This window comes from Melanostigma gelatinosum, assembly GCF_949748355.1.
Source record: "Melanostigma gelatinosum genome assembly, chromosome: 16".
NCBI classification, from domain to species: domain Eukaryota; kingdom Metazoa; phylum Chordata; class Actinopteri; order Perciformes; family Zoarcidae; genus Melanostigma; species Melanostigma gelatinosum.
The window spans coordinates 14,559,360-14,582,576 of NC_136649.1; the positions used below are offsets into that span (position 1 = coordinate 14,559,360).

The window sequence follows — 23,217 nt, forward strand, 5'->3', positions numbered from 1 at the left end:
TTATACATTATGTCCACAACAAAAATAACCACATATCCTCTCAATCCTGCTGTACATTCGTTACATTTAGTTCCTAACCTTTTCAATCCTTTATTTAGATACCTACACATTGTATGAAATACGGCTATAATTGGAGACTTTTTGTGCACTTTCACCTTCGTAACATGGTTAAAAAGAAGGGATGTAGTTTTTAAAATCTTTAATAAACAGCCTGAAGCCAGTTCCCAAATCTGCAGGAATGGGAGAGGTAGAGGCATGTCCTTCCAGAAGGATCTATACGCGACTGCTCGAGGGCAAAGCTGAGACTATTTGGCTTTTCCCTTTCACCGTTCCTCTCAGATCTATAGAGCTACGCAGACAGGAAGAACATCCTTCGAAGAACTATCATGCCAAAGGGTGCTACTAACTGTAGCAGACGTTAGCCTGATTGTGGGGCAGCAGGACAACCTCACTGCAATTCTTTCTTTAACATAAGGCTCATTATCATCGTTGAAATTATCCAACGGGACAGCATGTCTTTGCACTTTGTTTATCTTCACAGTGTTCTCTCAAAACTAGTCTAATTCAGCATGCTGGTTTAAAAACAAAACAGACTGTACAGGTTTGTCGTTTCTTAGTCCCGTCTCAGTACACTTTTTGTGCATTCATTGCAGAATTGCCAGTTTGTCCGGAGAATGATCTCATTAATCTCTCCTAAAAAGTCGTGCAACAGTGTTTAAGAGTTTGTCTCGGGGTATACATTTGGCTGCGTGGGCCAGATTATCAGACGGGGATTAAGCTTCCTTCGTCCTTCACTAAAAACTCATTTCAATGGAGATCTCCTCTGAAAAATATCCCCAGTCTAAGAACGGACTTAATCCTTTCCCAAGAAACTGGCCTTGTGTGTGTTACGTCTAACAGGAAGAACATACGCTGTAACAGTAGGTTATACGTACAGTAACAATACATCAGATAATACAGTATGTACACAGTTGTTGTATTGGAGACAATGGAGACAAGTGTCCTGGTATGAGGGCAATTACTGTGCAGCCTTCATTTTGATACAAAAATAAGAAAAATTCCAGCAAAACAAATCCTACCGTTCTATTTAACAATTTCTACCGTGTCTTTTGTTTTTGTTCACCTGGCAACGTATTGTAATTTTATTTATTCATATTTATATATAGGGATTTGAAGTTTCCAATAAACAAGTGAGAAATCTAGCATCAGGAAGGAACTCTCGCCATTTAAGTTCAGTGTATTGCCATATAGGTTACGCAGCTTTTACATCAAATACAATCGCTTGTCTAGCCAATTTAGAAGTGGAAATAAAACGTCCTTTTTAGTTCGTGGCGATTACAGATAATGTCGCCATGATAAATAATTCAGCTGGAAATTAGTTTTTCCACCTTGTTTCTGCATTATACAGCATGCATATTGTTTAAGACAAAACAGAATGAATAAATCTTAAAAAACACAGCTTGCAGTCAGCGGGATCCACGAAACGTAATCCCCAAAAATGTGTGATGAATGCACACCCCAATGCACACGCTCTAGTCCATTATCTATACGGTGTATATTCGAGCAGAATTAATGGACTTCTGCTGATTTTACTAACAGTTCTTAACACTAAAAAAAGAGCAAATTGCACAGTCTGTTCATGTAGCTCGGTCTGCATTGATGTTCTTCCCCCGTTCCCGCTGGCTCTAATAATCATCGAACGAAAACATAGTGAATAGCTGGTCTCGGGTAGCTACACCGTATCATGATACAACAGAAAACGTGTTGCAGACTGCTTGAAACGTGCCTTGGCTAAAAGATACATAAAACGACAACATCTTAACACCCAATCACACCACGTATGTGTTTTGTGCGGTGATCTTTTGAGACATACGGTACAGAACAGTACAGTAAGTTCATCATCATCTTCATGCATAAAATGAAAGCCTCTCTCTCTCCCTCTCTCTGCTCAGTTCAGCAGTGTACCGTATAGCTGAGCCTTGGTCAAACTGTCCTTCCTTGTCAATCCCGTGCTGCCAAATTTTTGATATCTTGGAGAGGACTTCTTTGGGAGTGCGGGGCCAACACTGAGAGCGGAGCTGGAGCTCGGGCGAGGCCGAACACTCGGCCTGGGGCTGGGGTAGTGTTGAAGACTCGAGGCTTCGAGGGAGCTTTGGTGTAAGGACTCGGCGGAGCTGTCTGCACTCAGATTTACGTGGTCCTTCTTGGCATTGCTCGCTGCCGTTGCTCCTCCGCCAGCCTCCTTCTCTTTAGAGCTCCCTGAGAGGAACAAACTGCACTCGGAGTCCTGACTGTCCTCATTGGCTCTATACAGCACAGACGTTTTCTCCTGCTTCCGATGCTCCATAGCTTTCTGACTGCGGCTGGGTGACAGGGGAGCCACAGCAAAACCCTGGTCCAGCACACGGCTGTGGAAGATGTCATCTCCTTCTTGGAAGCTGCTGTAGAGAGAGCCCTTGGCCTTTCTAGAAGGGCCCATGTCAAATTGGCGCTCGGAGAAACTGTACGGAGAGACGCGCCCTGTGATGTCACGGTAGGAAGCGGAGAACGCGTTGATGTCTTCTACACTGAGCTGTCTCCAGCGGTTGCTTAGGTCGTCCTCGGGGACCGGGATGTCACCGCGGCTGTCCAGAGCTCCTCCACGAGCCTGGCCCAGTCCAATTGTGGACCCCATGCTGTGGGAGGAGGCCAGGCGAGGGGTGCTGGAATGGTATGGTTCGCTGAAGCATGAAGCAGTCCTCGTGTACGCTGCTGAATTGCCCTTCTGCGGGCTCCTGGGGGTCACCATATGCTGGATGCTGAGAGACTTGGGGAAGCTTGGAATATCTTTATCGTAAGAGGACATGCTTTTGCGCTCATAGTCCGCACTGCCACCGTCTCTCCAGTCCATATAGAGACCCTGGTGGGAAGAGGATAAGGTGCTGCTGGCAGTGCGCCCGCAACCGCCACCAACTCCTCCCTTCTCATCCGATGCGAGGCTGAAGCTAGAGTAGGAACAAGAGGCAGGGAGGCTACCAGTGCCAAAGTCATCGTGGTGGAAGGAGGATGGAGGCTCATGGTGGGAGAAGCTTCCAGATTGGTAGGCCTCTTCATCTGGGTTGCTGTCAGTGGAGTTCTGGGCGTGCAGTTGGTGCAAAGCGGTGCCGTGGAGGTCAACGCTCTGCCTGCGCTCTGTATCTTGCCATCGTTCAGGACAGTAGAGGGCTGTATCGCTGCAGTACAGGTCAGATGTTTTATGTGAAAGGCGACGGTTCAGCTGATCAGTGCTTCCTGTTACTGTAAGAAAGCCTCCATCCTGTGGCTGCGGGCTGGGTGAGCGTGTTACAGGGCAACTGCTTCCAGGTCCAGCCTTCGCCAGGACCTTGGCAATTGTGTCTGTGGGCACAGCGTCAGAGTATTTTGAGTGGCACATTGCTGTGGTGGCTCCGCTACCCCGATTGTGTTTCTCCATGTGGGAACTGATGCGTTCCTGGAAATCCAGCGGCAGCTACAACAGACATACAAAGAGACAAAAGAAGCTCCATGAAGCTGGGAAATAAAAACACAAATATATACAGATGTTTTTAGCCAGTCTTTAAATTTAGCCAAAAAAGGGAAGAATTTCTCAACAGCTTTTCCTTAATTATTTAAATCAACTTGACTCTCTTCCTTAAACATCCTTTCTGCGTTTGCACAGAAGGTATTTTTAGAGCCATTCCTCAAGGACTTTAATCCATAGTTCTGGTTTAGAAAGTAATTTGTTCTCGCAAAGCTCACACAGTTCACACCAGTGTGTGAACCTCAGAGGAATTGCACTACTTGGCCCCTCTAATGAACTTGTCAGAAAATTGCTGAACACAAGCTTCATGTATTTATTTGTTTGTCTGCTTTCCTTTTCCCAAAATAAAATCTTTTTCAACATTTTTTTCCCTGTTGTTTTCTTACCTCAACTTTTGTCATTCCATAAAAAAATTGTAATAGGAAAATTAATGAAATATTTCTTGGACAACATTTTTGTCTCCAAATAATTATCTGTTCTCTCTTCCATCTGTTTCTCTGTCTCTCTCTCTCTCTTCCTCTCTCGTCTCACTCTCGCACACACAGACAGACACGTTATCTGTAGGATTGGCTAATGTTTGAGAAAAGTGTTCCTGTCAATTACGGACTGGTTTCTTTGTGCCTATTAAAGCTGGTCAGGATCAGTAGGAACTGTTCCTGCCACACTGAGTTCTCTCTTTTCTCATCCCTTTCTTTATCCTTTCATCTTTCTCCTCTCGCTCCAACACCTTCATTGACCAAGAGGCCCTTATTCCTGCTCTCTCTCTTGCCCTCTTTCTTCTGTCTACCATCAAACGCGTATCATTTCCACAGGGAACGGCTTAGATTCAAATTAAACTCGAGCTCCAGGTCTCCAGCTGGGAATAGAAACAAAAAAGATAAAATACTGACTTGGCTTTGTTAAGAAATAGAAACTTGCCTCGGCATAAAATAACTGGCATCTTTTAAGTCTGAGCTATTTTTAGCAGCCACTGCCATTGGAGATGGAAAGTAGGTGAGGCTGTGGGGGGGGGGGGGGGGGGCACACAAAATGATATACAGTTTGTGCTTCAAGTGACCTAGCTCAGCATTAGCTGCTATCTGAAGCTAATCTTAATTAACAGCCACACAGTGTTAATCCACGTGACGGCATGCAGGTCTTGTTCCATTCATGAAAATACGTGGTTTAATGGTGGTGGAACTGGCACTTATTATTTTAGTCATTCTAGCAATTCACTGTTTAAAGGCTGTTTCTATAAAATACTCAATGGAGTAGGATTTACACTTCCTTGTTTTATAACCAAATTATTTTAATAAAAGTGAGATTATTAAAAGAGATCTTCAATTGGCTTTTTGCTGAGCCTCTGCCCCGTTAATTACTGCTACTGCCCGTTAAATGTTCTTACACAGCACATATGCAGTGTACAATAATAACAATGGCAAATTACAAACTCCCAAATTTGCAGTCGTCTTTTAAAAATGTGTCATCGATTTCACATACAAGTTAGAAAAAGCGGAGCTCATTTCTAGCCTTCATTTGCGGACTTTTGTCAGTTGAAAAGATAACGATCAATAGCAAATGTTATGAGGGGTAGCTGGCTGGCACAAGCTAATGCTATAGCCAAAACTACAAGAGTAGTTTAAAAGGTGACTTTTTAATGTTTCCAGGTGACTTGTTTTACAACTACAAGCCTATAAAAGGGTCTTAAATATGCACAAGATGGCTATAATGCTACAGCTACATGTCCCAGTCAGTGTGTAAACACCCTCACCTGTAGATGTGAAGACATGGCGAAGCAGCATTGTTTGTGTATTGTAGGGTAGATAGTTGCCATAGTATTATAGTAAAGTATTATTTATTTCAGGGTTTGCACTGCAACAATTGTACTTGGCCTTGTATGACCAATAGCTTATGTTGGCAATCTTAAGACAGATATTGCTGTATAACAGACATGCCTGAGTCAGTTTGCTAACTTTTTACAGTTTTCTTCTTGTGCTACAATATGTTTTTAGTTTTTAGTGTTATCCCATAATTGTCACTTATTGTCGCAGTGGCTGCTGCTCTTCTAAAGTTATATAGACTTCTTATAAGCTAGTACAATTAACCTCCAGCCTGCTTTCGTGTCCATCACTGTGTTTATTGAAGTAGAATCAGAATTATAAGAAAAATGGAAAACATAATCTTTTTAGAGGTTTTTGAAGGTGAATTGTCCCATTTCTTATATAAAATAATAAATGAGAACTGATGAATATATAATTATCTAAATAGTCAATGTATTTGTGTAGAGTAATTATCAGCCCTTTTCAAAAGTACAACTTTTGTTCTTTTGTGCATCAGGTGTCACCTCAGCTTTCATTCATTCATTCATTCATTCATTCATTCATTCATTCATTATGCAGAGCCAGTGTGCAGACAGACGGCACTTCAGACCTTCATCAGTCCGATGCTGAAGAGGCCATGAGCACTGCGCTTCAGTCTGATTGTGAAAACCACTCACCAAGGCTTAAAGGTATACACTTACACAACATCGAGAACATTACAGAAATAATGCACCAAGAATAGTTCATTAGCACTAATTATATACAGCTAAACTGTACATACTGTTCACTTATGGATGATGTAGTTTTATCCATCAATCTGATGAATTCCAGTAGTGAATACAGAGGATTTGACCTCAGTGTCCTGAATGCTATACAGCTCTAATCAAGCTGCTTATTCTGGACCGTTTTCTGCTATTGTGGAGGAGTCTAGTCTAATTTGGTAAATCAAGGAAATCAATTCAAGTAATTTCTTTAAATGGTTTAAACACATGTTTACGTCCAAAGGTTTGCAAACATTGTTTTTTTATTGCAGCACAGCATTGAATTTATGCAGTTGTAGCAGTGTTGGGGAGCTCACCTCAGACAACTTGTGTGCTCTGTAGTCAGACTTGCACTGCAGCAGCTGGGCTGCCAGGTTGCAGTCTTTTCTGTACAGGTCCTGTAGGAGGCAGAAAGATTATCTCCTGTCACTAAATTCATTCTTGTTAACTTTGGCAGCCAGGGTGGTTCAAGTAAGCTTTTCACCAACAGGGATTGTGTTTTCACTTTACAATACAGCCTTCTAATTGTGGTTCAATTATTCTGTAATTGTGGGAGCCTTTCGGAGGAAATAATTTCAGGACAAAGTAATGTATTGTTACCTTGTTACTATAACAAATCAAAAAATAAATATATACTGTATATGTGTCTACATATTTATATTTAAATGACTAATAAACAAAAACAAAATGCCTGGCATGACTGGATTTTTCAATAATAAGAAATGTATAGCATAGCATAGCATACAATATTTAGCACACAGTGTATTTGTATTCCATTGGAAAATTGGGATAAGTAGCCTACTGCATTAGGCAATTAATTGATTTAGCGAACGGTCCAATAAAAGGAACACATTCTTCAATTGAAGCTGGTAGAGTTTAGTTAGTTAGCTCGTATTTATCACCGTTACCATATTTTTTCACTAGGTTTCACATCATGTGATTGCAGGATCTTAATAACACCACGAACCTTTTTCATGTATAATATGTCTGCCCAGGACAGTCTATGCTAATTTTATTATGTATTCACATATCTGCACATTCCAACCTACGTGAAGAAGCTATGCTGCATTATGTTCTTTCTTTAACGGATGATTTTTTGATTTTTGCTGAAAAAGAGCAAAGCGAGGGTGATCCATTGCACAGCAGTTGCTCAGTTGAACCGTTTCCCGCATTTTCTGAATACATGTGTTTGTGTTGGTGGTTATCTGATTTAGTTCACTTTCTTTTCCTCTCCCTCCTCTGTGAAATCCATCCTCTTATAAAGGTCAGTTCTTGCTGCACTGTAGCCTCCCTGTGCCTCTATCACTACACCGCCCTGTCAATGCTTCCCATAACATCAGAGCCCTCTCTTTGACAGTTTCAACTCCCTCACCAGTTAACACTGACTGCTTTTTGAATCACGGTTTCTTTTCTTTTTGTCGCCAGGCGACATTTGGGCTCCCGGTAGTTTCTGTGGACGTGTCAAATAAACCGTTGGGACCGTGGTGATGTCTTCGTTAACATGAGTTGTGTGTTTTGCTACGTATGTCAGCCAGCTGCTGTCGAGACCGTTTTTGGGAGGTCTTGAGATGAGGTCATGGTATATATTTTAGATGACTATGTGAATAGAGTAATGAAAGTTTCTTGTGGCTTTGTTCGTGCGGTCAGATTGCCTTTAACAAGCATGGAAGAATTATGGGACTGTCCCTAAAACAAGGTAGACTCTTTATGGCCTTTTCTTTTAGTCTATCCCATGTTATGAGTAGTACGTTTGAAGCTTGCTCTCTGGAGGAAAGGCCTGCCCTGCTGCTGGTTCTTATGGAACAAATGATCCTCCCACTCTAAATGAACCTTGACTCCAATCAGCCTGGCCCAATCTGGGAGGATCGTCAAAATACTCTATCGCGCAGAAGTGCTAAAAACTGCCACATGGACGAAGAGAGAAAATCTAACCTGACCTGGAGCCCCCAGTAGGAAAACCCAGTTAAATCACTTCACAGAAAGTGAGGCACCAGATTGCCACATGCCCCAGAGCTCAGATCCCCGCAGCCCCGGCTCCAAATTCTAGCAAGCCCTGAGGATGCCCATTGATTTCAGTATAATCACTATAAAACACCCAGTGGCTTAGAGTTAATTCCTCTATCTGCTGTGGCACCTTGAAGCACAAATATCCAGAATATTTGCAAAAATGTTGTGAATATGAGACTTAAAGCAACAGTGAGTTCTCAGCGAAAGCTGGAAATGTGACAAGAGAAAGTTTCCGTCAGCTTTTTGAAGAGTTGTCAGAGTTGAAGAGGTGCTAAGAATGCCGGATTACTGACCAGGCAAGTACAGCAAATCTCTGTGGCCCTTAATGCCGCATACTACTGCTTAATTTGTGGGCCTGAAGGTGGAATATGATTTGGGCGTGACTTCAACTGAACTTTCATCGCTCAAAAAAAGTTCACATTTTGTACAAGTGAGCACGATGCTGACGGAGATGTCAGTTGGAGCTCATATTCCATGATGCAGCTCTGGGTACTCACGTTGTCCTCTCTGAGTTTATTGGTTGTGATCTTCGCATCCATGAGGTGGTTGTTGAGGAGGATGATTTCCCGGCTGAGGGCTCTCTTTTCCTCTTTATGGTGCTGGGACTGCAGTGTAAGAGAGAGAATTGACAAGGGAGAAGAGAAATTGAAAAACAAAGCAACATAAAACTAAAAAAGGATGTTAGAGGTTGACCGAATAGATGATGAGTGGGCGGCAGGAAGCAAAAGGTTAGACCAAAGAGTTGAGAGAGAAAGATGAGGAAGCCAAAGTTGGAGGAGCAATGGAAGAAAAATAAGATGATAGAAGAGGGGGAGAAAAATGAGAGGAAGAGAGCCGTAAATCACTATCAGTCTGAAGACGGCGCCAGCTGCAGGTCTTAATTAAAAGAAGATTACACTTGCCAGCGCTCATATCAATTACTCTGGAAGATAGACAAATAGAGGGGGGGAGAAGAAGCAGAGAGAAAAACAAAGAGGGAGAGTGAGAAAGACAAATGAAACACTCGTTCCAATTTCATTACTGTCAAAGAAATGCAAAATGACTGCGCTGGAGTGACATTTCAGCCCCAGTGACAGTGGAGTCCAATGATGGCGTCTCGTCTTTCCGTCTGCCCACTTTAATCTCGACAACTGTCTGCCACATTGTCCTGCAATTTGGCACACATTCGTGGTGCCCTGAGGATTATTCCTCATGATTCTGGTGGCCCAGACCTCATCTAGCCTCATCCGCCTAAAATGTATACACATGAAATTAACAGTTGATTGAGTAACATGGTCTTGCTCATAGAGGATGAACCATTTCCGTTTTCGACATACTATGAGCTTTCCTCTAGCATCATCCTCGGTTCAAAGTCCTTTGCAAGCACAATATCTTAACAGACTCTCAAATCTACTGAGCACATGCATGTTCCCAGAGGGATGAGCCCTTTTGATTTCAATTACACTGTGACTTAAGTTCAGAGGGTGTCATCAGTGTGTTAATTGTTCTGCTTCTGTACCACATCTTTACATTGTAAACTGCAGTTGACATTGCAGCTTCTAGGAGCCAGTGGTGGGTTCTGTTGGCTAAAAAAAACTATTTTCTTTTTTATTCTCTCTCTGACACACACACACACACACACACACACACACACACACACACACACACACACACACACACACACACTCACAAAAATAACTGTGAAAGCTGCCACACAGCGCCGGCTGACAAATGATACAGCTCTAAACACTCGTTTGGCCTCCTACCCTTCTGTCTTTTAATCTCTATGGCGGTGATTGTTTTGATGTACAGGGGTGCAGAGCCAATTTAATAGGTCATTAATGTCAGTTTCAGCAATAGGCCAGAATTGATATTTAAATTCTGTTAGGATCTCATTCATCAGCTGTCGAGACATGCAGCTGCCTGGCACGCTTTCTCCAGCTCATTACTCTGGACTTCTTTTCACATTTTCTGATGCTGATTGTGCGGGTGACCACATCGGAGCACTTTAAAGCTCAGATATCTAATTGCTCCCTGTTCTGTCTTTGTTAAAATGATGTTTTATTGGATCAAAGACAATTTCTCACTCAGATGTTATTGTACATAACAGTTTTGTAATGTAATATATTGCCGTAAATACAAGAGTGACGCAATAGATCTTCTGGTTCCAACAGAATAGTGCAACAAGTCGTTTTAAGTGATATTCTGCTCCTTTTTTGAGTAAAAGTAAAAATACCACAATGTACAAATACTACAATACAATTAAAGGACCTGAATAAAAATCTTAGTTAAAACTGTATTACGTATTTTTTTGGCCACATGGGGGCAGCAAAACAAGTTGTTAAAACAAATTCACATATTATCACCTTATTAAATTGGTAGAGCTCATTTGTCAGCAAATAGTTGACTATACACCTCCGGCAGGCTTTATCATTCATTTGGAGTCTTGTTTATGTCCACCTGGTGAATGCAAGTCCAATATTCAATCTTATTTTAGTGTGGTTTAGTTTCCACTAAATTCTGTGTGAACCATCTGTCTCTTGAGCTGCTAAATGCTCCACTATGCTCACCAAACAGCTGTTTGCTGCATTTACAAATGACGCTGATGAGATTGAATCAACAAATTAACGTTGTGGGCCGTAAAAACAAAGCAAGGAGCTAAAAGACACCTAATGCTCTGTAGTGCTGAGTTCATGAAGCAAGTCGTTTTACATTACACATCGTCATTTGATCCATTGTTAATGTAAAGATATTAATTTAATGTCGCTTTAAAAAGTGTGTGCAGACAAAAATGTTTGTGAGGGGATAAGTTGGGAATGTAAAAATATTTAACAGTGCAGCTTTTATATTAGTAAAGATCAAAGAATGCTTATTAATCCCCCAAAAAACATCAAGCAGGTTCAGCTTTAATATCTGTTCCTTCTTATCTCTAAAATTCCTCTGGAAAAAAGAGTAATGTATAATGTACTCACAGTAAAATTGACCTTAGAAGGGCAAAAAATGTTTGAAAACCGTGTTGCATATTTTCAAAAATAATTTGCCACTTTGAAGCCAGAAGAAACCTTTTTCCTCACTGTAGCTGCTGACTTTGAACGCTTTCATATGGACTCTTTCCAGCCTATCAGCCTTCAAGACCTGATGGACTTAATTAACAAAACAAAGCCATCATCTTGCCCTCTGGATATAATTCCATCCTCTCTATTTAAGAAAGTTCTGCTAACTATTGGCCCTGCAGTAACATCTATTGTCAATACCTCATTATCTACAGGAATTGTCCCTTCCTATTTCAAACATGCCACTATCCAGCCCATATTAAAGAAACCAAACTTAGATCCAGCTTTGCCCATGAACTACAGGCCCATATCAAACCTGCCTTTCTTGTCCAAAATTTTAGAGAAAGTGGTGGCCAAACAACTTACTGCTGCACTGGAGAGGCACAATATGTACGACAAGTTCCAGTCTGGGTTTCGTAAGCAACACTCTACTGAAACCGCTCTCCTGAGGGTTTCAAATGACATTCTCATGTGTGCTGATGCAGGTGACTGCTCTGTGTTAGTTCTTCTGGACCTAAGTTCTGCGTTTGACACTGTAGACCAGCGGTTCCCAAACTTTTTAGGCCGCGCACCCCCTTCTACATCCCGACCGGGTTCGCGCACCCCCCCCCCCCCCGCCCCTTAATAAAAAAAATAAAAAAAAGAAGCAGCAGAGCCTTTTAAGCCTTCATAGCCGCATAAGAATCGGACCAATGAGAGAACAGTTTGCTCGCGCGTGGCATTTGTTTACAAGATGTAGTCCGCTGTTAAATGTTGCAGTGTGAACACAAACCGAACAAAGGAGCAACTGCAACAAAGCAAATGAACTGAAGGTGTGAAAACGCCCTGAAACACTGTAACAAAGTTTCAATAACTTTCAGTGACACAAGGCGTCACTTTTAAAGAGCAATCAGGATGCGAGGACACACGCACAGGCTCAGAGGCAGATTATCACATTTAATTTACAATTAATGAGCGACTAATGTAGCCAGGATGTCTTCGGACAAAGCATCGATGCGGCGCGACACAGTGTTGTTGGACACCGGGATCATGCACAACTTTTTTGCTTCTTTCTCCCCAATCATACATTCCACCATCTCTCTGGCAGCTGGCAAGCTCACATCTTCGGCGATTGTGTGCGGTAGCCCCTTTCTCGCTATTCTGTAACCAGATATGAAGCCCGTAGTGCGTCATTTATAGACCCAACACATGAATGAGACTCCAGTTGTTTTTGGCTGTTTTGTAACTCCTCCAATTTCGATATAAACAATGTAAGGGGCTTTTGACTTGCACTGGCGTGATTGGTGTTCAGGTGGCGACGTAAATAAGAGCTTCAGACTGTTAGCCAGAACCTCACTGCACACCACGCACTGTGGCTTTGGGGAATCTGCGTTGCCAATACAAGTGAAGCCCAGACACAGATACTTTTCATCATATTTCCTCTTTTTTTCCCAGTCTGCGCCGTCTCATCTTCCTCTGACTCTGGCTCGATTTCTTCTCCCGGTCTCTCCCAACGCATCTCTCCGTTCCCCTCGCCTCCGATTCCTCTCTCTCTGTCTGTCCCTCTCCTCTTTTACGACTGATAGCTTCAGATGTCCCACCTGACAGTTTTTAACTTAAAATTACATTTTTTTTTTATATTTAATATTATTACACCATCAGACCGCCATTACACTTTTCCTCTCGCGCACCCCCTAGAGGCAGCTCGCGCACCCCCAGGGGTGCGCGCACCCCACTTTGGGAATCCCTGCTGTAGACCATGACATCCTGATTAAGCGGCTACGTGATTGGGTGGGCATAACTGGCATAGCGTTAGACTGGTTTACATCTTACCTCAATGACAGAAGTTTCAATGTCTCTGTGGGTGATTTTGTGTCTGTTACCTCTCCACTGTCTTGTGGTGTACCGCAGGGCTCGGTTCTGGGGCCTCTGTTATTTTCCCTTTATCTGTTACCTTTGGGACCGATCATAAAAAGCTATAATGTGTCCTATCACTTATATGCAGACGACATCCAACTCCATCTGTCATTCAAACCCAGCAAGGCATTCACATTAACTAGGCTCCTGGACTGTGGCAATGCCATCAGAGACTGGACGGCAGAAAACTACCTGCAACTCAACGACTCTAAGACGGAGGTCCTAGTTATTGCTCCAGAGGAGTTTGTCCCCATGATCAGGCAGATTATTAGTCCACTCTCCTCTGCTGCCCATTGCAACCTGCGCAATCTTGGGATTTTCTTTGATCGATCCATGTCGTTTGACCCTCATGTTAAGCAGCTGTCCAGGTCATGTTTCTTCCATCTAAGAAATATCAGTAAACTGAGATCTGTAGTATCAACACCTGAATTAGAAATGATCATACACACATTTATCTCTTCAGGCATTGACTACTGCAACTCACTTTTCACATCACTCAGTGTATCTGCTCTTAACCGCCTGCAGGTCATCCAAAACGCTGCCGCCAGATTACTCACCAGGACAAATTGACGGTCTCACATCACCCCCGTACTCCGATCTCTCCACTGGCTTCCTGTAGCATCTAGGATACACTTTAAAATTCTCACCATCACTTACAGAGCACTTCACGGTCAGGCTCCGGCTTATGTAGCTGATCTACTTCGCCCCTATTCACCCGCCCGCACTCTCAGGTCAAATGCTCTAGGTCTTCTGTCAGTCCCACGCACACGATTTAAGACCCGTGGTGACCGAGCTTTTGAGGCAGTGGCCTTTATTTTTTAATTTTCTCTGTGTAGATCATTTATTGACCCTTGGGTCACATTGTGTTTTTTATGCTTTTAAATGTCTGCTCTATTAAGCACTTTGTGATACTACTGTCTGTGAAAAGCGCTATATAAATAAAATTCATTCATTCATTCATTCATTCAAATTCATTCATGTATCCAGTAATCGCTCGGATCTTCTTACAAACATACTTCACTTACACACGTTTAAAGGCAAAATTGGAAACGGAGTCTACTTATAGATAAAAAATGAAACATAGAACAATCTTAATAGCCCTAATATGATGAACATGATCTTGTACTGTACTTCGGAGAGAGGGGGGGGGGGGAGTGAAATTGTAATTACAGTGTCATGGCCAGCGGAAGAATCACTGCTGTGCACACTGAGTTTTTCTATCTCCTCGAGTCACACTGTGTTGGATACACAGGCGGTCACCAAGACGTTCTTATCAGTTGCTGCCAAACATAAAACAGAACCGCATCAAGGAAAATGTATATGCAAATTTTGACTATCTTATCTTACGGAGATTGACCCAGTTGAGGTGGAGGGATGCCGATCTGTTTTTGTCTTTTGATCATAAATATATTTAAGTTTTTTTTTTACTCATCAACGAGATGACTGTGACATTTGAACACACATTTAAATCCTGACTCAGCGAACAAATAGACCAGTTTTCTCCTCTGTCATGCAGATGGAATAAAACAATATTAACGAAACAAAACTTTTAGAGCTTGTTCCAATTATTAATTCAAAGGATTTGTTGAATTGGGAGCACAGTGTATAAAAAGCGAAAACTATGTCTTTTCTGAGACACTCCCAATTTGATTTAAGTATTCTGCTGGAGATTCGGCCGTTTCACTGGACAACAAATGAAGCCTGAATCCAATGAGATGCAATTACTGAAGACTGCGGTTTATGGAGGAGAGCAGAAAACTCCACTCCAGTTAAATACAATCTTACTTTAAACTTATTTACTTTAAACAAATCACATTTTCTAACCAAGATGATTTTTAAGTGCTGATGACCATTTTCCTGAATAAAACATTCTAAATAGTGTGAGTAAATAGTTTGTGACTTACTGTTTGCCAAGTAAGGACTTACTTGGCAAACAGTTAATATACAAACAGTGGTTCCGAACCCTTAATCCGGTCAAGGATCTGGAGCCAGGGTGAGGAACCACTGTTTGTATATTAAATGTTTGCCAAGTAAGTTGCCAAACTTAAGATCACTTACAAGTAATTAGTGGATTAAAAATTATTCAGATCCTTCACTACAGTAAAAGTACTAATACCATACTGATGAAACAATCCACGACGAGTATAAGTCCTGCATTGAAAACCTTAGTCAAGTATGTTATAATCAGCAAGGTGTACTTAAAGTACTACGTACGTAAAGTTGTACTACGGTCATGTTTAATATGTTAATGTGTAAAATACATTTTGATGTATGAATTCAGGGACAATCACTGATGAGTTCTCATTTGCACCCGACAGCCTGAAAGTATACAGTAAGTTGGCTCAACTGATTTGACATGTTGGCCCAAATATAGTGTCTATTATCTCTTGGTCATCTAAAGAGAAGAATTAAATTAAAAACACCTGAACATGACTTTCTGCAATATTTTGCTGGTTTAGTATGAGTCTAAAGTGGCTTGAGAACTTAAGGCAAGAAGGTTAATTTAATGTCACAGCACCTTTCAAACACAGCTGCAATTCAAGGTTTTATGGCAAGGAAATGCATTAGAAAGGTTAATATATCCAGCATCCAGCAGCAGATGTGAGCAGAGGGCTGTAAAGACCCGCTGATGACATCATCAACTGTCTGAAGAGACCTGAAGCCCCGCCCACGCTGCTGCGCAGAGCGCCAACGCTTGTATGGTATTAATTATCGTTAATATTATTTATTTATTCAGATGCATCGATACCGAAACATATTTCTGATATCAGTCCAAAACTGACTCAAATAGCTGAATCAGCTATCGTGACGACATGCAGATCCGGTATTGGATACCAATATTTAAAGAAATAACAATTCAGTACATTTTCATCCATGTATTTATTTGTCTAATTTTGTTTTTCAAAGTTAGGAAAGCAATGTTTAAGAGGGATCTATAAGATGATCGAGCACTGCATCTCCTGATTTTTTTTATTTGATATATTAGAATATTAACAATACTTCCTGAATATTTATAAGTGATTTACAGCAGGATTGTGTTTAGTGTTGACACTCCCTGTTGAAGTGGACATTACCCTTATTAGTTATTAGGAGGTCAGTCATTGAGTGAGACTTTAATTTCCCGGCAGTTCCAGGGCCAGCACCGCTCATGACAGCTCATGAATCACTACAGTCCAACATCTTTTAAAAGAATTACGTAAACAACAAGAGAAACTATCATAAAATAACCCATATCATGTAGAATAGCCTATTACATAATTAGAAGTATGAGTAGTAATTATAGCGTCATTACTTGAAGTTTATTACAGTCTGAATCTTTAAAATTGCGTCTATTCTTATGCGGTCTGAATAGTATATTTTGGGCAACACAGACAAAAAGACTACCTGACTAAACATTATATGCAAATACGTCTTTCCTGCTTGCACAATCGCTACTTCAGAAGAGGCTCCAAGTTGAATTTCATCTCTTACGAAACAGTCTCACGGGCACCAAGCTATAACTAATCAGTAACCGACATTGCCAGTTATATTTCAGCAATGTTATCACTTCATCTTTACAAACAGGTTCATCTGCAGCACTGTTTATCTGGAGATCAAAATGTAGACAGTTACTCCAATGTCATCACAATGTGCATCTGTCAGTTCTTTCAGGTGCTAATCACTTGCTTGGCTGTTCATGAAATAGTTTTATTCTTCGCTGTTTGTCAGTTGGCCTTGTAAGTCCGGGCCTTTCAGAACTAATTACTGATTTGATTTGAGCTGCCTTTGTCACCGCTTGCCTTCCTGGACTGTCTTCTACAAAGGAACATATTTCCCCCTTGAAATGCCATTGCATGACATGGCATCAAAAGAAATGGCAAGTCACCAAGTCTCTCTGTTAGACAGACAATCCTTTTAAATGCCAATAGTTTCCATAATGATTTTCACATGACCAGAATACGATGATGTGTGATCCATTTTAGGCTTTCAGTGTATTCATGATATGACAAAGCAGGACGGATTACTCTGGAGCATCACAAATAATTAGGACTGCAAATACTGCGAGACAAATGTTGTTCTGAATGGCTGTCTTCTGAACATACAGAACTATATTTCATGTCTTGATTGATTTATTACAATTGGCACGCCTCACTGATCCCCCGCCATGCATGAGTAGACAGAGAAATTCATCCAGCAAATCTCCATTATCCACTGCAAGTCAAAATATAGCTGTTCACAATAGCATATGCTCACGTTAAAGGGTCAGTTCACCCAAATGACAAATTACTCAAAGTGGTATCTTGTAGTAATAAAATCTCAAGTAAAACATTCATCAATTACCTATATGGGATGCATACCTATACCTTTTTTCCTAGTAATATCTATGAATTGTGAACATGCGCATGTGTATAGGAACTAAATGTGGATGTACAGTAGATGTGCATCCAGTCTTCATGCTAAGCTAAGCTAGTCATCTTCTGGCTCAGACTCAACAATTGCAAATACAAATTTATACAAACGTGAGTGAAATCAATCTTCGAATCTAATTCTTAGCATCACAGTGAATAAGCATTCATATCCTAAAATATCAAATGATTGTTAAATGAACGAACACCTTTTGCCATTCTTAATAGAAATGGACGGTAAAGTAGAATGCACCATGAAAATCAGCTGATGCTCTTTCATATCAGCTTTGCCATCAATATTCTAGCAACTTGCTGCTGGTTCACCGACAACTTCACGCAGTCCTCTTACATTAGTGTGTGTGCGGGGCAGACAAGCCCTGTGGATCAAACTTCTGATGAGGTTACAATCCACTTTAATCATGATACTGTAAATCACAAGGATTGGACCACCCCGTTAAGCCGACTCATATTTTGCTCTGATAAATACTAAAGCAGAGGCTGTGGGAGGAGAACACACAGGGAACCTGCCTGATGTGCTGCTGCTGAGGTGACCAGAACAGCAGTTAGCTATAATAGTTTTCTAACAGGGGTTGCATGGCAGGCACAGCCAGACAACACTCTGAACTGACAAAAAAGGACTTTAACCATCTTCTGGAGTTTCTTGGAAAATCAGGAAAGGAAGTGTTTCTATCTGGCCCCATTCCGACTCTTGGCCGCGGGTCCGTTCTAGCAGGATCCGCACACTCAACACCTGGCTCCAGGCCGCTTGCAGGGCTCACAATGTGGGTTTAATCGATAACTTTAACTCGTTTTGGAATCGTCCCAGCCTCTACGCAAGAGACGGTTTACACTTGAACAAAGCCGGCGCTGAAGTACTACCAGCCAATATTCAATACACTGTTCACTCATATCCACATGATTGACCGTTTACACCTGGCACACATGATCCTGGATCCTGCCATAAAACGTAAAAAAAATAATGTATCCAAAAGATGTGTAGTAATAGTATGCCATGAAAATGTCATAAATAATGTCATGGAATAGGGTGTCAAAAGATTGTCATAGTTGTATGTCATATGCAATTTCATACTCAAATTTCATAGTATAGCATCTCTTAAAAGTCTCCACGGTTCCTGGATGTTTCAGAAAAAAAGAGAAACATCTGGTAATATCAAGACTTTGGTATTTGATGTACCTTCAATGTTTTCTTACGCCGACTTTTACATAACAAGGTATGATTTTGGTTGAGATAGTTTTACAGATTTTTGGGTTAGTTTTAGAAAATGTGAAGTTAAAACTGCAAACGCCTCAGGATTAGTGTCTCACCGTCCTGTGCATCTTGTCCTCCAAATCCTGGTTGATCCTCTGAAGAGCTGCATAGCTACTCTGGATCCTAAAAGAACAGACAATAATCGTTATGGCCTGATTTGAATACAAACCACAACACATGAAAACTACTGAGTATTTTACTGTTCATCGTTAAATAAGCACCTGTAATCTCCACATCATTTCAGACCGAGAAATAAGTAAATTAATACATCAAGGTGCCGACAGAGAATCGCGTAGGTGTGGCTTTGCAGGACATTTTAAGAACTGTCTCAGATTTGGAGATCACTCAGGATAAAATCTACTGAGCCATATGTTTAAGGAACACAGCATAAAATACGAAGAAATATTCATATTGTAGGATTGGATGTCAGTAAACACACATAAGCAGACTCTATTAGACTAACATGTTTATTTGTCTCTTGTATTTCTCCTATTAATTCTCTCATCACGATTGCTTTTTGGTAGGCGTCCAGCCCATTAGTCAGCTTAATGGAACAGGAAGTCTACTCTATTTGTTAACTTGTTCCCAACGTTTTTACCATGTCACCTCTCAGTTCAGTATCATATTTTCAAATTAGCTAGCAGGCCTGAGAGAGTGTTGATAAACCAGCATTAATGGCTCCATTAACCAGACAGACATGGAGAGTGGGCAGTGGAGACAAGAAGCACAGACAAATAATAAAACAAAGACCTGAAAGAGATTTGAGCTGGCACAGAGGTAACGTAAATGAAAATGAAAGAGTGGCACTGGAAGAAAATGGTTCACTGATTAACGGAGAGCATAAGACCCGAGTTTGTCATGCACCACTCTTTGTCTTCAACAAGCTCTGCCTATCAAGCAGATATTTAAAATTGGGACAAGAGGGTTGGGATTAGGTTGTGCCGATCACAACAAAAAAAGATGGAATTTGTGCATAGCTTAAGACGATTGCACTCGGGTCATGACAGTCCCCTTGTCTGGCAGGTCAGATGCCCTCCAAGGTGCACGCTACTTCCTGCACTGAATGTCAGCATTAGGTGGAGGTGTGCACTCTACCAATATAGACTTAATTACTTAGGATACTGGGTTGCAAATGAGCTACAGCATGTGAAAACCCTCTTCATCTATCACCTAATTTCCTCTTCGACGCAACACAACTTTGCTGGGTTTCTTCCTGATGGAGAAGTTACAGTTCTGCATTACGTAAAAAGGCAAGCTGCCCCCAGAGTCATGCACATGTGCTCACACACCTGCGTAGTTTCTCTGTAAATTTCTCCAGTTCCTCCTGGGCCCGTCGCAGCTCTGTCTCGAGGTACTGCCGAGTGGAATCAAACTCCGTCTCCACCATCTCTAGTTTGTGGGTTGTGTACGACAGTCGCTTACGGAGGTCATCCTTGTGGTCGTGGAAAGAGCTGAACGTGCAGCAGAGAGAGAAAAAACGGGAGGACACAGTCACAAAACGACTGTTATTGCGGAGAAAAAACACACAGACAGAGAGGAAAGCCACAGACTATAAAGTAAAGAGCATATGTGTTTGTGTGAGAGGGAGGTATCGGCATGAAGTGCAGCTGGAATGTAATCCAGTTTGAAGCGAGAGACGTCCCAGGCAGGGGTAAAGCAGTGAGTCTAATGGGGAGGAGGAGATGGATGGAGAAGGAACACTAATCATGTTCCATTCACAGGGAGGGAGCAAAGCTGGGAAAGGAGCTCCCATAGCTGTGCTGGTGAATTCAATTACACAACTATTGAAGCTCCTGAAAGAATAGCAAAAGATGTTTTGCCCCCAGACACAGACCATGGGTGATTCATAGAAGAAGAGAATATCGAATGGATTGTGTGTGCGAGTGAGCTTTAAAAGAGGATGAAAGAGACAGAAAGAGCATTAGAGAAAGTGAGTGAGAGACCACAAAAGCACTGATTCAACAGCACCACCCTCATCAACAGCAACAACATACCAGTCAGGGAGCAATATTTTCATTCATTTGATGCAGGTTTGAGCGTGGGGGATGAAAACACACAGAGTGGGACTGACTGAGGGAATGGATGGGGAGGTTGGAAGGCTAGAGATGGGGAGCAGTGGCTGTGTGAGCTCTGGGGGATTTAGCATTTTGCTAGACTGATGGATACTTGGCTCACGGAGAAGTTGTATGGCTCAGCGCTGCCAACCAGCAGCAGGCGCAATGAATGCACCTCCAAGTCCACCTCGGCACAGAGCCTCAATTAGGAAGCTGGCAGTAAAGAAGGAGAATATGGTGTCCACAGAAAGACTTATAGACTGTGTTGTGTCAATACGAGGGATGGACTACCTTTAATATCTGGGATGGTTGAAGATCTCCACAAATCAAGTCTTCATCAAGCGTTAAGAAGTCTGAATATAAGTAGCCAAGCAAAAATAAGCACATTAACGTAAACCCTGACATTGGAATAGTAAATAATCATCCAGCGGTGTGCAAAAACAGCACAACAATTCACCAAACTTTAAAGGAACAGGAAAATTATTTGAAAAATATGCAAATCTCTTTGTGAAAGTGGAGTGTAGTGACTGATACCACTTTCATCATGTGTTTGCTTGGAATATTTGTCTTCAAATCTCTCTCTCGCAAAGAAAACACATTCCCCAAAAATGTGGAATTGTGCCTTTATAAATGTTTGACAGACAGACAGATGGATGAGTCATTGAAGAGTTTATACATCCAACAGACACTATGCTTGCCTGACGCTACAACGAAAAAAGTCTTTACAACGTCTCCGCTGTCTAACACCTGCAAGTGATGTTGTGAAATCACATGGCAAAGAGCCAGAGAGTTATTATAAGTCGCTAACATGCAAAAATTGCCCTGGGCTCTTATCACTATGTCATGCCAGTTTAATTAAGCCTGACTGCACAGCCATTGACTATTTTTTTAGGGTGTTACTACAATGGATTTGTGTCCAGATGTATTACACTGTTGTTGGTTAAGTGCAGTAGAGCGTCAACGTGGATGTAGATGTCAGCTAATACAAGAGAATAAAGATATAAGATACAAGAGATGTAAAGATGAATGATGGGGATGAATAGATGCAACATTATGCTTTTAATGGCTTTTTAATGGTCACGACCTCCCGATGAGAATCCATTTCCATTAGTCAAAATGAATGAATGAGGCTGATGTTTAGAGTTTAAAACACTCCCCAGACTGACTCATCTTACCTTCTTTTCTGATGTTTGCAACCATTTCTCTGTGTTTTGAGGGCAGTTTTGCCAATGTATATCTTTTTCATATTTTCCTCTCTGCCTCGGCTCTCATGTGTGTATAGTTGCCTCTGCTGCTGCTGCTGCTGGTCGGCTGGATGTTGAAGCCAAGTTTGAACTCTAACCACAAACCAACAGTGAAAGCTCTAAGTCTTGCCTGGGGAGGCAGATAGGAGTTGGCTATCTGTGATGACCCTGGCAAGAGAGCAGAGAAAAACAGCTTTGAAGTCACACAGATTTAGCAGCACATTTTGGTCTGTTGACTGCAGACAAAAACAGAGATTTTTGGGTGCATTGAGAAAATGAGCCAGTTTGGTATGAAGAAGCACAGCAGGGGGCTGTGCTTCAGGACTTTGAATTATTGAACTCTGGACTCTGCTCTTCCTATTGAAGGATAAATGCACAAAGATCTTCTTCCTGTAATTCTGCAATCCATCCAAGTATGTGCACACATTTTTAAAAATACAACCAACACTAGTTACACTGCGAAACCTACAACTAAATATTTTCATCAGTTGAGCCACCTTTTCTCTCTTGTTGCAGTCACCATAAACTACAGGACCTTATGGAATAGTGAGTTATTGACCAGCTGACCAGAGAGGTTACTCCTCAATGAATCAGTGTTATGATGAATTTGTGTGTGATTTCCATCCTTCATCATCTCTAGGTGTAGGACTTGAACTCCGGTCTCCTGCACCGTAAGAACTTAATTACCTGCTACTAGCAAGCATTTGATGCCAGAATGATAATAATTTCTTCATGCAGGTGCATGTAATGGGTCTTGTTTATATCAAAGCCCATTAGCTATTATTTTGGTGTTACAAATCATAAAAGGTCAAATAATTGCACCTGAAACTATAAGATCTATTTAAAGAAAAAGATTTCTCCGCATGTTGAAGCAGCCGGTAGCGAGCTGTAAGAGCATTAAGAGTTTGGAGGGTGGTGTATCTGTTTTAACCTTGGATTAAACACTGTGCTTATCTGCTCCCATGTGAGCTGCAAACAATAGCACGTCCAGCTAACTAGTTTACTGCAGTAACCTAATCGTGCATTGCTTACAAGGAGCATTTCATTAGCTGACTACATTTAGTGGGGTGAGGGTACATTAAAAGGTCCATGCACAACTAGCACTGTGTGGAAGCAGGTCCTGGATGATATCAGAGTTTAGGCTAACGTGAGTGGCTCTGAGGTGCTCTTTGTTGGATTTGGGCAAGTTTTCACCCCAGCAGCCAAACCAGTTATGTTTGCCAAACACATC

The 23,217-nt window shown here is 41.6% G+C and overlaps 1 protein-coding gene across 1 annotated transcript; it reads right to left on the minus strand.

Annotated features, from left to right (window-relative positions):
- Positions 1 to 1,948: 1,948 nt before the first annotated feature.
- Positions 1,949 to 21,988, minus strand: begain (brain-enriched guanylate kinase-associated; the record flags this gene model as incomplete). Its single annotated transcript, XM_079286035.1, has 6 exons — positions 1,949 to 3,487; positions 6,416 to 6,496; positions 8,603 to 8,710; positions 18,745 to 18,811; positions 19,978 to 20,139; positions 21,918 to 21,988. The coding sequence occupies 6 exons, from the start codon at positions 21,986 to 21,988 to the stop codon at positions 1,949 to 1,951; spliced, it is 2,028 nt and encodes a 675-aa protein (XP_079142161.1).
- Positions 21,989 to 23,217: the final 1,229 nt, after the last annotated feature.